The sequence below is a fragment of the Bufo bufo genome, chromosome 2, assembly GCF_905171765.1.
Source record: "Bufo bufo chromosome 2, aBufBuf1.1, whole genome shotgun sequence".
Taxonomy (NCBI): domain Eukaryota; kingdom Metazoa; phylum Chordata; class Amphibia; order Anura; family Bufonidae; genus Bufo; species Bufo bufo.
Genome location: NC_053390.1, coordinates 531,629,532 through 531,645,977, shown reverse-complemented (window position 1 = coordinate 531,645,977; position 16,446 = coordinate 531,629,532). Strand labels below are relative to the sequence as shown.

General features: G+C 43.3%; 1 protein-coding gene across 5 annotated transcripts in view; it reads right to left on the bottom strand.

Moving 5' to 3' along the window:
• Nucleotides 1-16,446, bottom strand: part of MAPK10 (mitogen-activated protein kinase 10) — a 161,778-nt gene that overhangs the window by 126,184 nt on the left and 19,148 nt on the right. For 4 of the 5 annotated variants that reach the window (XM_040420464.1, XM_040420461.1, XM_040420462.1 and 1 more), the window contains exon 2: nt 8,862-9,031. In XM_040420464.1, the coding sequence (XP_040276398.1) occupies nt 8,862-9,031 (170 nt within the window). Of the gene's footprint in view, nt 1-8,861; nt 9,032-16,446 lie in introns of those variants that run through there. The other variant, XM_040420465.1, reaches the window with a different exon arrangement.

The following is a 16,446-nucleotide window of genomic DNA, read 5'->3' as shown; positions in this document are numbered from 1 at the left end:
TTGTTAAAGTGTTTATGCTTCTCCAAGAAATCCACAATTAAATCTGCTTCCAAGAAGTAACATACTACGTCTAAAGCATTTTTCAAATCAGCTACTGAAAAAGACTAGCATTTTTATACTGTGCGCACAAGGTGGAGTTTTTTTTTTTTACATTATATTCAATGAGGAAACTGTTTTTGGTGTTTTGAATGTGGATTTAGCAGCTGAAAATATCTGGTTTGCTGAATCAGTGGCAGATTTTAGAGCCTGAGAGCTGTGAGGAGCTCAGCTGATCTAACTCTAGCGAGAGATCAGGGAGTCAGGAGGTGTCTTGACTTGAGAGCCAATCTGTGCTGCTGTCCTTTTGATTAGTGCCAGTTATTATCCTTTACCTTGGTTTGTCTCTAAGTGCATTTTGTAAGTATGCTTGTGCTTATTGACCTGGCTTGTTAAACCGACTACTTTTTTGCCTTCTTCCTAATATTTGTTACTGTGTATGATTTCTGACTGTTCCCTGACTATAATCTTGCCTTTCACTAATCCATTGTTTGTCTTTCTTAGTTTGACTTGGCTTGTCTATGTTGAGGATACTGGCTACCAATTTTACATTGACATTATTCCCCTCTGGTTCTGACCCCAGCTTTTACGTCCACTCTACCTGTTCATTCCCTGTGCTAGTAGCTACCCTTTGATTACAACCTGCTGTACTTAGTGATAGGGATGTTTCAGCGCCAGACCTACGTTTCCTACTTCTAGCTTTTTTGGGTGGCTAGCATCAAGTTTGGCAGTGGATGCACATTTTTCTAGACAGGTTACCAGTATTTTGACAGCAACTAATGCAGTGTTCATGACATTGTACTCCTTGACTGGGTAAATGTTTGGCAAGCTACATAAGCTGCACTGTAGAGAAGGAGAACCTTAATGTCCCATGCTAATAATTGCTGCACTGCAGCACTGCATTATTTTGTCCTATTGAAGCACTGCATAATGAAACAGAAAATGGTCTTCAGATGCATTTTTTAAAGGGTCAGTATAAATAATTTCACCCTAACAAATAAGGCTACTTTTACATCTGCTCTTTTCCTTTCCGGTATTGAGATCCGTCATAGGAGCTCAATACCGGAGGAAAACGCTTCAGTTTTGTCCCCATTCATTGTCAATGGGGACAAAACTGAATTGAACTGAACGGAGTGCTCCAGAATGCATTTCGTTCCATTTGGTTGCATTCCGATGCCGGACAGAAAAACGCTGCAAGAAGCATTTTTGAGTGCATCATGGGATGCGGAGCAAGACGGATCAGGCATGAAACAGAAGGTAAGTCAATGGTGCTGGATCAGTTTTTTTGGACACAAAAGAAAACGGATCAATCCCCCATTGACTTACAATGGTTTTAGTGCCGGATCCGTCATGGCTATTTTAAAAATAATACTACTGGACCTGTTCATAACAGATGCAGCCGATTGTATTATCCTAACAGAAAAGTTTTTGCTAATCCATGACGTAGCTAGCAAAAACGCAGATGTGAAAGTAGCCTAACTTTCAGGTTTATATATTTTATTTCGGAGCTGTTCTTCAAATTATAGCTTATAGATTACTGGGGGGGTCTCAGCAGTACGACAACCTGTGATCTAATTTTTTTGGGAGCCTTTCTAAAGGTTCCAGAAAATTATCTGGATAAACAATTATCCCCGATACTTGTCCCATTAAAATGTGCTACTGGTCACCCAACAATTGAGCAAAATGCTAGTTTGTCAGGTGATCCATCATTCATGCAGCACGTAAAATCATAATTTGTGGACAACATAGAGATGTTGCTGACAATGATTATGTATGAGGCTGAATGATCGCTGTAGCAATCATTTATCCCCATACAGAGGATGATTCTTGCATGTAAATGTAGCTTTAATTAGATAGGAATGATTGGGAATGAACAGTTTGGTCCCGATCAATGACCAGTGTATCGGTCTATTTAAATGGGTCCTAATATACAGACATTGTCCAAAGCAGACAACCACTTTAACATATTTGTAAAGTAGCGCTTCTGAGGCACACAGGCTGAAAGATGCAGATCCCCGTGAATGAAGTACAGCAATAAATTACAGATGATTGATTCTGGTGGCTAATTCCCCTTTCCATCAGGGCTTAGATCCATGGTGCCTAAGTATCATAGAGGAAAGACACAGAAATCAATCAGCAGTACTATATCCACCGCCATGACATTGGTGGCGTAGTGGTCCATGTCCATCCAACCTTCGTTCTTTCTGCTGCTGCCAGTTTGTCACCAGATTTGGCCTGTCAATCAGCAGAACAACTGTTCTTTTTAGCCAGGCAAGGGTTGTGATCTTTCAAGCCTTCCCGGATGACGCCAAGGCCCTCCTCTTCCGCGTGCCTCCGTCTCTGCTTCCATGGGGCACTTTTATTCAGTTCTGCTCCAGGTAAGCCAGGACAAGAGCAACCAGAAAGCTAAGGTGAGCATCCAGGCAGTACTTCAGACTGCAGCCAGTAGCACAGTGAATTAATATATTTGGTCACTCACTGTGTTGCTAATGACAGTCACTGACAATATTTTTGGAGGGGGCCGTTGAAGGAATTAGACTGGGACTGCCTTAAAACATAAATGGTCTCTTCCTGGCACTTCCTGGCATGGAAAGGTTTGTGGACAGTAATTGGATGGTATGCTATTATAAGTGTAAAATATAGAAAAGTGAGCAAACTGTGGATAGCAGTATTGAGGAATAGGAGAAACTGGGTGGCATTAATGAGTCTCCATGGTTGGTATTATAATGGGAAAATTTGTCAATAAAGGGGGTATTCCCTGTCTGGCACTATTGGTGTTAAAAGGAAATATCTGTCATTAATGAGGGGAAATATGTGTTAAGCAATTAAAGGAGATTAAAATGAAGTGCGGCAGCTGCTGGAACAGTAGGGAGAAATATGTGGCTGGCAATAAATTTTATAGCAGCACATACTTATTATATTCTGATTCGGTAAGCTACAAATAATTTCTGCATGCTTCCTTTTATATATTTGTTGCTACTTGGCTGTATTTTCCACTTCACTTAATTCGTTAGGCGCTGCAGGGGTGTACTTTGTACAGAATTTTGGGATGTGGTGCTGTTGGGGCTCATTCAAGCTGCACTGTGGTGTTTAGCACTGGTAGAGAGATGTTGTGTTGCACTATGGCGTTGGTGCTTCTGGAAATGTATGTTGTGCTGCACTGTGGTGTTTAGCACTGGTAGAGAGATGTTGTGTTGCACTATGGTGTTGGTGCTTCTGGAAATGTATGTTGTGCTGCACTGTGGTGTTTGTTGCTGCTGGTTAAGTACAGTGTGATCGGAAAGTCTTCAGACCCTTTCCCTTTTTTCACATTTTGTTATGTTGCGGCCTTGTGCTAAAAAAAAAAAAAAAAAAAAAAAGGTTTCCCTACATCAATCTACACTCAATAACCCATAATGACAAAGCGAAAGGACAATTTAGAAATTTTTGCAAATTTATTAAAAAGGAAAAACCAAAATGTTGCATGCAATACGTATTCAGACCCTTTGCTATGACGCTCTGGGGGCCTCCCATTTCCCTTGATCATATTTGAGATGTTTTCACACCTTGATTAGAGTCCACCTGTGGTAAATTCAGTTGATTGGACATGATTTGGAAAGTTGTACCACCGTTTATATAAGGTCTCCCAGCTAACAGTGCATATCAGAGCAAAAACCAAGCCATGGGGAGGATAGAAATACTTCCTGTGGGAAATCAGAGACAGAAAATGTGTGGAGGCACAGATCTGGAGAATGCTACAAAAAAACTTCTGCTGCACTGAAACTTCCCAAGAACACAAGGGCCTCCATAATTCGTAAATAGAAGGCATTTGGAACAACCAGGACTCTTCTTTAAACTGGCTTCCCCGCCAAACTAAGTAATCAGGGGAAAGTGGCCTTGATAAGAGAGGTGACCAAAAACCCAATGGTCACTCTGGCTGGTCACTCTCTCCAAAGATCCTGTGTGCAATGGGAGAAACTTCCAGAAGGTCAACCATCACTGTAGCATTCCATAAATCTGGGCTTTAGGGCAGTGGTCAGAAAGAACCCTCTCTTCAGTAAAATACACATGAACATTTTCAAAAAAAGAAAAAAGGCACCTATAGGAGTCTCAGACTGAAGAAAACAAGATTCTAAGGCCCGATAAATCCATGATTGAACTTTTTGGCCTCAATTCTAAGCATCATGTTTGGAGGAAACCAGGCACTGCCCAATACCATTTCTTCAGTGAAGGATGGTGATGGAAGCATCATGCTGGATGCATTTTTATGTGTCTGAGACATGGAGACTGGTTAGGGTTAAGAGAAAGCTGAATGGAGCAAAGTACAGAGATATTCTTAATAAAAACCTGATCCAGAGTGCTCTGGAACTCAGACTGGGCCAAAGGTTCACCTTCCAGCAAGACAATGACCCTAATCACACAGCCGAGACAACACAGGAGTAACTTAGGGACAACTCTGTGAATGTCCTTGAGTGGCCCAGTCAGCGCCCTGACTTGAACTCAATAAAACATCAATGGAGAGACCAGAAAATGGCTGTACACCGATGTTCCCAATCCAACCTGACAGAACTTGAGAGGATCTGCAGAAAAAAATGGCAGAAAATTCCCAAATCCCGATGTGCACGATCCTGTGGCATCATACCCAGGAAGACTGGTTGCTGCCAAAAGTCCTTCAACTAAGTACTGAGTAAAGGGTCTGAATACTTATGTCAATGCAATATTTTAGCTTTTCCTTTTCAATAAATTAGCAAAGATTTTGAACATTCTGTTTCCAGTCATTATAGTATTGAGTGCAGGATGATGAAGAATTTCCGAATGCACTGTATCTAGCAGAAAGGATCCCTCAGACATCATTAATCACTGCAAATATTGTATACCCAGTAAATGTAGCTGAAATGAACTCAATATGGCAAACTCTGTAACAATCTTATTAATGATACAGTTGTTTTATGATTTTTTCTGTCCTAAATTTCTATAGTAATACATCAATATAAAACTGATTAATTTAACACAGTAATACAAACCATTAACATAATGCTTAGTGCTGGGATGTCAACAAAATGTTTGGAACAGTTTAATGAATAGAGCAAACTGCAAGGATGCTAAACAAGTCTTATTTTGAACTAATATAAAAATTCATACCCCCGTGGCCAATAGCAATGTATAAAAGAGGTTCTCTGGAACTTTACCATTTACTGCCTATTTTTAAGATGGGTCATAAATGTTTAATCAAAGGGGATCTACCTCCCAGAGTGTGGTGTCCTCCCTACTGTTTACAAGGGGACAATGGCTCATTTGTACGGGTGCCTGGTACTGCAGCTTGTCTCGTTCTAGTGTACTATGCCTATGTAGACAATGAAGGGGAAGCAGAGCTCCCTTCATTGTCCTAGCTGAAGTTCCACAGATCAAACACTGATGATCAATCTTACGAAAGGCCCATCAGTATCATCCCAGAGAACCCATTTAAAGTTCAGTTTTCTTTTTCTTAAAGGGAGTCTGTCAGCCATTTTGAACCCTCAAAACAATTGACCGCACTTTACAGCAGTTCCTTAAATTAGCAGCCTCTTATATTAGAACAACATGATAACGTGGCCCTCAGAACATAAAAAGGTTTTGGACCTCTGCACTAGACTAAAGTAGTAGGGGCACAACTTTTAGCAGCTTGACTTTCTTCAGAGACTGCATGATCAGCCCATCAACGTCAGTGGCTGCTCATGCATCCAGGGCCAACAGGAGACCAACTGACTCTTTCCTTCATTGTAGGCTTTGACAGGAGTCAAGGTGGTCAAACCTCTGCCGATCAGACACTTGTGGCATATCCTAACGATATGCAACCAGAGTGAAGTTTGCACAATACATTTAGCAATTTTCCTATTGTCCTAGCTGTAACTGCCAGTGAATTAAAAAAGTCAAAACTACACTATCCTGACGCTGACTGGTATATATACTGCCTGGCCAAAAAAAGAAAGGTCACCACGTGGATTTAAATAAGCAAATAGGTAAGAGCTTCCCAGTTGGTCAGGTCTAGGACTACCTGAATATACTGAATGACCAGGTTATTCCATCAATGGATTTTTTCTTCCCTGATGGCACTGGCATATGCCAAGATGACAATGCCAGGATTCATCGGACTCAAATTGTAAAAGAGTGGTTCAGGAAGAAAGAGACATCATTTTTTACACATGGAGTGACCATCACAGAGTCCATACCTGAACTCCATTGAGAATCTTTGGGATTTGCTGGTGAAGACTTTGCGCAGTGGTCCAAATCTCACAATACAAGATCTTGGGGAAAAATTTATTCAACACTGGATAGAAATAAATGTTGTGACATTTCCGAAGGTTGTGATGCCACAGCAAATGCGTGCCGTAATCAAAGCTAAAGGCGGTCCAACAAAATATTAGAGTGTGTGACCTCTTTTTGGCCAGGCAGTGTATAATGGCTCTTGTAATTACAAAATGCTGGACTGGACACTGGTGCTTGTCAAATCCTACAGACATCGTAAATGCATTGTGACATTATTCATATGCAGCATATAACTAATAGAGGTTCTAGGACACATTAACACAGGAAACACATTCTGTGGCTCTGTTTGACTGGAAGGCCAAGTGACTATAGGCAATGTTCTATCTTTTCCACTAGCTTTAGGCCTCATGCAGTATTTTCAGCTTGGATGCGGACCCATTCACTTCAATGGGGCCGCAAAAGAAGCGGACAGCATTCCGTGTGCTTTCCGCATCCGTTGCTCCATTCTGTGGTCCGCCCCAAAAATATAACCTGTCCTTTTCTTGTCCGTTTTGCGGACAAGAATAGGCAGTTATATTAATGGCTGTCCGCGCCGTTCCGCAAATTGCAGAACGCACATGGACGCCATCTATGTTTTGCGGATCCGCAATTTGCGGACCACAAAACACACAGCGGTCGTGTGCATGAGGCCTTACAGTGATATTGAGGGGGAAAAACTTAGAGCTATGTTCTAACTGAACATGACACCTCTTGTGCATTACTGTTATGGCTCATTTTAGCATTACAATCGAATTTTATGGGTAACTGCTTTTTAGACATGGGAATAATGTAATAAATATACACAGAAAAGAAGATTTACTATTAAAATGACTATTATTTGCCTTTATATTCAGCGCCTGCACTCCCAATGGCACTTAGGCCTAACTTACAGTACATAGTCATTTTTATTTTTTTTGCAGTGTGACGCTACCAGTACCATAATGAACTGCTTACTTTGGAGCCACATTGGCAACCGACATGTATAGGATTAGTGGTATGCCTGCCACTAAGGTTTGTTCCATCATGTCTCTTCAATGACAAGAATGGCATCTGCAGCACTCATCTCGCCGTAAAAGGAACGGGAACTGAACAGAAACCTGACAGACTCCATTATAAGTTACCTGTCTGGATGCGATCCGTCAGAGTTTGTGTGGATCTTTTTCAAAACTGATTTGTTAAAGCATCTGTTAATCACATATTCTGAGACACTAATGTGAACGAAGCCTTTATGGAACATTGCAGCAACTGTTCTTTAGAATGCCATTCATTGGGTAAAGCAGTAGTTATAAGTTATAAGTTTTACAACATTTTAGAAGTCTTATAAGACATACATGCAACTGTGTAGGACTTACAGGGGTATAGGAGGACAAATAGCTACAGTATAGAGAGAAGAAAATATGCATCTCCATTGTATAGAAGTTTATTAAGTATTAAAGGGGTATTCCCATCACAAACAATGGGGGCACCTCTGGGACACACACCTACAAGGAGAACGGAGCGGGGAGAGCTGTGGCTGGAGGACCCCGGGTTTCCTGGGGTCCATCTACCACCAAGCGCTGCTCCCCGCTGCTCCTATACAAGTGAATGGGAGCGCACCGCGCACGCGCGACCCCTGCTCCCATTCATTTCTATGGGGCAGACGAAAATAGCGCTCGGCTATTTTCGGCAGCCCCATTGAAATGAATGGAAGGCGGCGGCGGCACATGCGCGGTGCGCCTTCATTAATTTCCCCGCTCCGTTCTCGTTGTAGGTGCAGGTCCCAGAGGTGGGACCCGCACCTATCAGACAATGGGGGCATATCCTAGCGATATGCCCTCATTGTATGTGATGGCAAAACCCCTTTAAGTGGGTAATTCACAAACAGATATACGCCACTTTTGTGGCATATATCTGGTGCAGATTCTGTTGCACACCATGCTGCGGCAGAATCTGCAACTTCTTCCCCACTTACGCCAGGTCTAAAAAAGTAGGCAATAGCGTGGGCGCGGAAGGAGAAGGGTCGGCAGGCCTGTCTCATTCGTCATTTTCTACTCCTGGTTCAGGAGTAGAAAATGGTCTAAATCTAAGACAGCAAGGAAGAGGTCTTACATTTACAGTGGATACGCCAAAATTATGTGAAGGCCAGCGCAGGGGCTTATTAAGATCGGCATTTAAAACGTCGGTCTTAATAAATGTGCCCATGAGTTAAAACTGAAATCAACAGAGATGGCCATGCTTTCTACATACTGCAGATTTAATTGTATCCATACATAGTAAATATATATACAATTTTAGAATACACTGAGGTCATTGGCAAACACGAATAAGAGGGGAGGTAAGGGCACTATGCCTTTAGATCAGGCATGCTCAACCTGCGGCCCTCCAGCTGTTGTAAAACTACAACTCCCAGCATGCCTGAACAGCCTACAGCTATTAGTCTACAGCAGGGCATTGTGGGAGTTGTAGTTTTACAACAGCTGGAGGGCCGCAGGTTGAGCATGTCTGCTTTAGATGTTACACTGTCCCACTGATATTACAGGTCTTTAAATGCAGTTAAAAAAAAGAGTCATTTATTTACTTACCAAACTATTCCCTGAGCCCCAGAACCTATCGGCTTGAGATTCTGGTAGCGTTTCAGTACCGTGAAAGTCGAATCTCCTACTTCCACACTGTAGAACTGGTTGTCAACTTTGCTTTTGCTCATGTTGTAATGTTTGGCAATATATGACACATCCACTTGATTACCAAATCCCTAACGGAAAGAAAAATATGACAGATTATTTTCAAAGCATCAATATTGTATCGATATTATTATCAATGCAATGCATTTTTGCACTTTTAAATAGTATATCATATAAAACTTTGCTAAAAAAATTAACATAGCTACTGTAAAAAATTGTTCCATAATATAGCCACCATCTTTTAGCACTGAAAAACTTTGCATAGCATACTAATAGTAGAGGTTAGCATCAATATATACAACTAGCTGAAGGGCCCGGCTTCGCACGGGTATATTTAATCTATTTCATTTAATGTTTGTGTGTGTTGTTAAAAGATATCGACAGTATCCACTATAACAGTGACATCTACAGTACCCCGCCCCCAAAACAGTGACCTCCACAGTCCCCCACCCCTTAATAGACTGCCCCCCCCGCAGTGCCCCGTCTCCATAAAATGGGACCTCCACAGCAGCCCACCCACTTAACTTTGACCTTTACAGCAGCCTGCCCCTTTAACAGTGAGTTCCACAGCACCCCAGCCCCTTCACAGTGACCGTCACAGGGGCCCGCCCCCTTAACAGTGACCTCTACAGCACCCGCCCCTTAACACTGACCATAGGTTAAAGTCCCCTTAACTGACCTTCACCAATCCCAGCCCCCTTAACAGAGATCTCCACAGTGACTGCCCCTTTAACAGTGACTGCCACAGTACCCCGCTCCCTTAACAGTGACCATCACTGTACCTCACTCCCTTAACAGTGACCTCACAGTACCCCGCTGCCCTTTAATAGTGCCCTCCACAGTCCCCTCCTCCCTAAACAGTGACCTCCACAGGGGCCTACCCCCTTAACAGTAACATCCACAGTGCCCTCCCCTTTAACAGTGACCTCCACAGTGGCCGCCCCTTTATTAGTGACCGCCACAGTACCCGTCTCGTTAGTATTGATTTCCACAATAACCTGCCCCTTTAAAGGGTTTCTACCACCAGAATTTCACCTATTTAGCTGTCTGACACTAGCGATCTGCTAGTGTCTGCTGTACCTAACCATGTTCATGTATTACCTTTGTCTGGAGCGGTTAAGCTTAAAAACTTAGTTTTATTGATATACAAATGAGCCTCTTTTCAGCACCTAGAGGCTCCGTCCACTCACTATTTCTGCCGCCCAGCGCGTCCCTCCAGCCCGCCCCTCTCCTCTAGATTGACAGCCTACTTCTCTCCATTTCGGCCGAATTCTTGCTTGCTTCTGTATTCGGCGCAGGCGCAGTGACTGTCGGACCGCTCCCTGCCCCGGCATCTTCACTGCGCCTGCGCTGATTACGGCGCAGGGAGCGGTCCGACAGTCACTACGCCTGCGCCGAATACAGAAGCACACGGCGCAGGCGCGAGAATTCGGCCGAGATGGAGAGAAGTAGGCTGTCAATTTAGAGGAGAGGGGCGGACTGGAGCGCGCTGGGCGGCAGAAATAGTGAGTAGACGGAGCCTCTAGGTGCTGAAAAGACGCCCCCATAGCACCTAGAGGCTCATTTGCATATCAATAAAACTATGTTTTTAAGCTTAACCGCTCCAGACAAAGGTAATACATGAACATGGTTAGGTACAGCAGACACTAGCAGATCGCTAGTGTCAGACAGCTAAATAGGTGAAAATCTGGTGGTAGAAACCCTTTAACAAGTGACCTCCACGGAGCTCCGTTCCCTTAAAATGTGACTTCCACAACACCCCACCCCATTAACAGTGACCTCTACAGCACCCCGCCCCTAAACACTGACCTCCATAGCAGACCGTCCCTTTAACTGTGACCTCCACCGTTTCCTGCCCCCTTAACAGAGACCTCCACAGTGCCCGCCCCTTTATTAGAGATCTCCACAGTACCCCATCTCCTTAACGGTGATGTCCACAACACCCAGCCTCCTTAACAGTGGCCTCTATAGCAATCTTCCCCTTAACACTGACCTCCATAGCGGACTGTCCCCTTAACTGTGACCTCCACAGCAGCCTGCCCCTAGGGTGGCCAGAGGTCCGGTTTTAGGCTGAACAGTCCGGCTTTCAGACTCCCTGTCCTAAGTCTGGTGCAGGGCCTGGACGGACACAGGGATGTCCTTTTGAACAGCTCACTCTCAGACAGCAGCACTGTGCTGTCTGAGCGTAAGCTGCAGGGAGAAAGTAACTCTCCCTCCCACCCCTGCAGCTGACAGAAGTTGATTTTTACCTTCATTTTTTCAATCCCTGTCGGCTGCGGAGTGGGAGCGGCATGGCCTAACCGGATCAGGGGTGTGGCTTAGCTGGGCCTTGGGGCGGGGTGTTTAAGTCCGTCTTTGGAGGGTGGCCTGAATGGCCACTCTACCTGCCCCCTGAACTGTGACCTCCACAGCACTCCGCTCCCTTAACAGTGTCATCCACAGCTCCCTGCCCCTTTTAAAGCTGACCTACAGCCGTTAAGAAAAATGGCTGGGTTGTTATAGAAACTTGGTGTAAAACTGTGTGTATGTGGAGACTAAGGGCATGTGAGCTTCTATTGGCTGATACGGGTCATGTGACCAGGCTTCTATTGGCTAATGCATTTTTTGGGAATATCTCAGGAACGGTGCGTGCTAGAGAACTGAGACCCGGTCTAAAACCTTCCCGGACACCTGATGTACCTGTGTGCCACATTTCGTGATTGTAAATGCGACAGTCCGGATTCCTTTAGTGGACATACACACATACACTTTATATATTAGAGAGTGTACATAATAAGAAACATAAAAAACATGTTTAAATTAGAACTAGACACAGTGACAAAGAAAAACTGCAATGAGAAGGTTACATACACCATGATCATTACTATGGAATATGTCAGTCTACAGTTTTTTTTTCGTCATCACTTAATGAATAAATTAGTCTGAATTTAGGAGTTCTTTATCATGACCAGTACTATAGAATATGTCAGGCAGACAGACAGATTATTCACCTAGACCATTAGGGGACATTTACACGACAGTCTTTTCATGTCCCTTCTAATGTGGCCGCGGCTATAAGCCGCTACTCCATGATCCTCAGCACTGTCTCCCATTGAGATGTATGGAAGGCAAAAAGGACGTGGCCACTGGTGCGTTTTCAACAAAATTTCGGTGCAGCTGTCTATGCCAAAATTCTGCTGCAAAAGCCGTCATGAGAATATGTCAGGCTGGATTTAGATGGGTTCTTCACCATGACTAATGTCAGTCTGACTTAAGAATGGCCATTATGAACTGAATATCCAATAAACTACTTTAAACAGGTTGTCTCCTTTCAACAACTGTTTAATAGAATGAAGTCATCCTGGTGATCAACTGATCAGCAAGCAAGACAGGAGGAGATAGGGTTGGGAAGTTGGCCAAACAAGCATGCTCCTCTGGGCTTATTGACACATCTGCGACTCCACGGAGAAGTAGAGTGGTCCTGGTATAGTTATTATGGCCATTGCTTGTATAGTTAGTGCCCAGTCAAGTAGGATTTATCACTATTCTGTTTTTACCTCCAATGTAACCCTAATATGCCATCACTCTGCCATCTAGATGCTACCACTTTGTCCCCTGGGTATGCCACCACTGTCCCCTGGTTATGTCACCTCACTGCCCTGTGTGTCACTGCTTTGCCCCCTGTATGACCTCTGTGCACAAAAACAAACAAAAAAAGGGCTCTTGTTGGTAATTACTTTCATTGTAGATGAAACATTAAAATACAAAATGTGGAAACTTGCGTAGGATGATAATCCTACAAGGGCAGGAGACATGGACCCTCTTCCATGTGTCTTTATCGTTTTTATATATTTTTGCTTTTTTTTTATGGTTTTGTTTCTTTTTGCTCTCCCCATATCTATAATACTGACTGTAAACACACACTGACCTCCGGATAGTGATAGACCACCCACCTCTTAAAGAAGAGGACGCAAGGTGAGCACATGTTCTGATGATACATTACCTTTAACACATATTTGCTTGGAAAAATTTAAAGGGGCTAACCCACGAAAAGTATTAATATGCAATAAATAGGGCATTTAAAATGAAGTATCAGTCCAATATATATGAAATAAAATATTATTTTTTGACGTACATTACATTTTCTTCTTTGGTAACGTCTTCTCCTTCATTCAGTAGTGGGCTAACATGCTCAGTAGTTTAAAGGAGTTGTGCAGAGAGTAATAATGATACCTACCCTCAGTATAGGTCATCAATATCTGATCAGTGGGGGTCCAACTCCCTGCACCCCTGTCTATCAGTTGTTTGAAGAGGAGGCCATGCTCGTACGAGTACTGCTTCCTTTTCAACATTACACTGCGCATCTTCACTTGAATGCCCTTGTAATTACACTGCGCCAACGAGACGTCCAAGAGGAAGTAGCGCTCCTCGTACGAGTGTTGCCACCTCTTCAAACAGCTGACTGTGGGTCTGCTGGGAGTCTGACCCCAACGATCTTGATTGTCTCATATTAGCTGCTGCTCACCCACAGAAAGGAAAGAAAGTTCTCCAGATAAGAAATGGGTTAAAAAAGTTTCATATTTGTAGTATAACTCCTTTACTTGGTTTGCATCCAAAATGGAGAACTTAATCTGAACTCCTGACACAAAACTAGATTAATTCTATTTACACAGCAAATATATGGTGTTTTGGTGTATATTTGTTTAAACGCATTAGGACAGTGATATATGGGTTTCCTAATTGGTGTAGTGTAATTCTATTGACAGCCCATGGTGCTATGCTTGAGGGTGAACTACCTAAAAGTCACATTACTTAAAGTCCCACGAGTTTGATTTATGAGTACCTACAGTACAGACCAAAAGTTTGGACACACCTTCTCATTCAAAGAGTTTTCTTTATTTTCATGACTATGAAGGCATCAAAACTATGAATTAACACATGTGGAATTATATACATAACAAACAAGTGTGAAACAACTGAAAATATGTCATATTCTAGGTTCTTCAAAGTAGCCACCTTTTGCTTTGATTACTGCTTTGCACACTCTTGGCATTCTCTTGATGAGCTTCAAGAGGTAGTCCCCTGAAATGGTCTTCCAACAGTCTTGAAGGAGTTCCCAGAGATGCTTAGCACTTGTTGGCCCTTTTGCCTTCACTCTGCAGTCCAGCTCACTCCAAACCATCTCGATTGGGTTCAGGTCCGGTGACTGTGGAGGCCAGGTCATCTGCCGCAGCACCCTATCACTCTCCTTCATGGTCAAATAGCCCTTACTTTCAAAGTTTTCCCAATTTTTCGGCTGACTGACTGACCTTCATTTCTTATAGTAATGATGGCCACTCGTTTTTCTTTACTTAGCTGCTTTTTTCTTGCCATAATACAAATTCTAACAGTCTATTCAGTAGGACTATCAGCTGTGTATCCACCTGACTTCTCCTCAACGCCACTGATGGTCCCAACCCCATTTATAAGGCAAGAAATCCCACTTATTAAACCTGACAGGGCACACCTGTGAAGTGAAGACCATTTCAGGGGACTACCTCTTGAAGCTCATCAAGAGAATAGCAAGAGTGTGCAAAGCAGTAATCAAAGCAAAAGGTGGCTACTTTGAAGAACCTAGAATATGACATATTTTCTGTTGTTTCACACTTGTTTGTTATGTATATAATTCCACATGTGTTAATTCATAGTTTTGATGCCTTCAGTGTGAATCTACAATTTTCATAGTCATGAAAATAAAGAAAACTCTTTGAATGAGAAGGTGTGTCCAAACTTTTGGTCTGTACTGTATGTATGATCTGGAAATGAGGGAATTAAACATACCAGTGTGTCTATCATACTGAAATATACTGTAGCTATCCAGCTAGGGATTTATAATGGTGCCCTCTGTCAGTGAGTCAATAGAGAAAAAGAATATCCCACGGCGCAAGAACCACCCAGTAGTTGGAATAGAATGAGGGTTCTTTTTTATTAAGCAAGCGGTACTCACCAGTACCGCTTGCTTAATAAAAAAGAACCCTCATTCTATTCCAACTACTGGGTGGTTCTTGCGCCGTGGGATATTCTTTTTCTCTATTGAACTACTGGCTTTCTGAGGGATTCCAGGCATCCCTGAACAGAAGCACTCATCCCGGGTGCATACCATCCGCCGTGAGGGGCTTATGCCAACCTGACATATGTCTACATTAGAGTTGTGCCTAATTTAGCACAACTCTACCAGGTGAGCCTCCATTTTTTGGAGATACTACTTATTACCTATCTAAAACGTTATTACCCTATGGTGCGCCATTTTTTTGTTCTACAGCTGAACGAAGCCTGCTTTTATTATCTCTGTCAGTGAGTGACACCGAAGAGATTTTCTAAGTAATGTAAGACTTTCAGCTGTGCCATACTAGCAAACATGGACTTCAGAGACTTTTCTGCCACTTCAGAGTCCATTATCTTTTCTTTGGTACAGGTCCTGACTGTGGCTAGTGCCCAGGCTCTACTCTGTGATCCCAGCCATGAACGCCCCCCTTCGTCTTGATTGACAGCCCCTCAAGCAATGAAATCTTGCAAAGAAAAAAGCCATGCAATTGCAGGAGGGCGCATGTGCAGCACTCTCCGAACTATAGGCAGTGATTGCACATGTAGTGTATGTGTTCACAAAATAGTTTCTGGATCAAGATATTGTCCATTTTGGATACCAGTTCTTTCCAATTATATAATGGCACTGGAGAAAGTTCAAGGAAGGGCAACTAAATTAAAGGGGTTGTGCCACTAAAATAAATGTATACCACCCAACACAGTGCTCCAGACTAAAAAAATATCAAGGAGCCATTGGCTCCTAACCTTAAAAAATTTAGGAGGCAAATGTAATTTTTTGTCTCCAAGTTTAAAATACATATAATATAGCTGGGATGCTTAGGAGCATGGGGGTTTCTAAGCTACAGCCCAAGCAGTTAAAGGGGTTGTGCACTCATTTCCATGACCTGTCAGACTAGCCAGTATTGGTAAAGCCTGTGCTCTCTGCATCTGTATGTCTGTTCCACGGCCCCCCAAAAAATATAGAACATGTCCTATTCTTGTCCGCACTATGGACTTGGATAGGACTGTTCTATGATGATGTCACGGCTGAGGATGGGGGAAATCCTCAGCCGTGCGATGTCAGTTGATGTTTTGGCTGCTTGGCCAGGACAGCAGGATTAGGGAGCAGGTCACCTCCTAAAGCGTCCCTAACCTGACCCTAACTCCTAGCTGCATGGGCCGACCTTAAAGGTAGGAGGACCCATGCTCCGGAACCTCGGATCCCTAACTCACCCTCCGACCGGTCCCTGGACTAGGAGTCAAGGTAAGACGGCCTGTTCCTACTGTACACGGAGGAACAGGGGTCTCACTGGCCAAGCTGCAGGGAAAAGGGGAACACCAACAGACTTACGGATATGGCAGGTGAACTATCCGAGTTCCACCTACCTGCCACAGCCTTGCTGACTGGATCCCTGTGCAAACAGGAATCCAGATCCATAAGCTG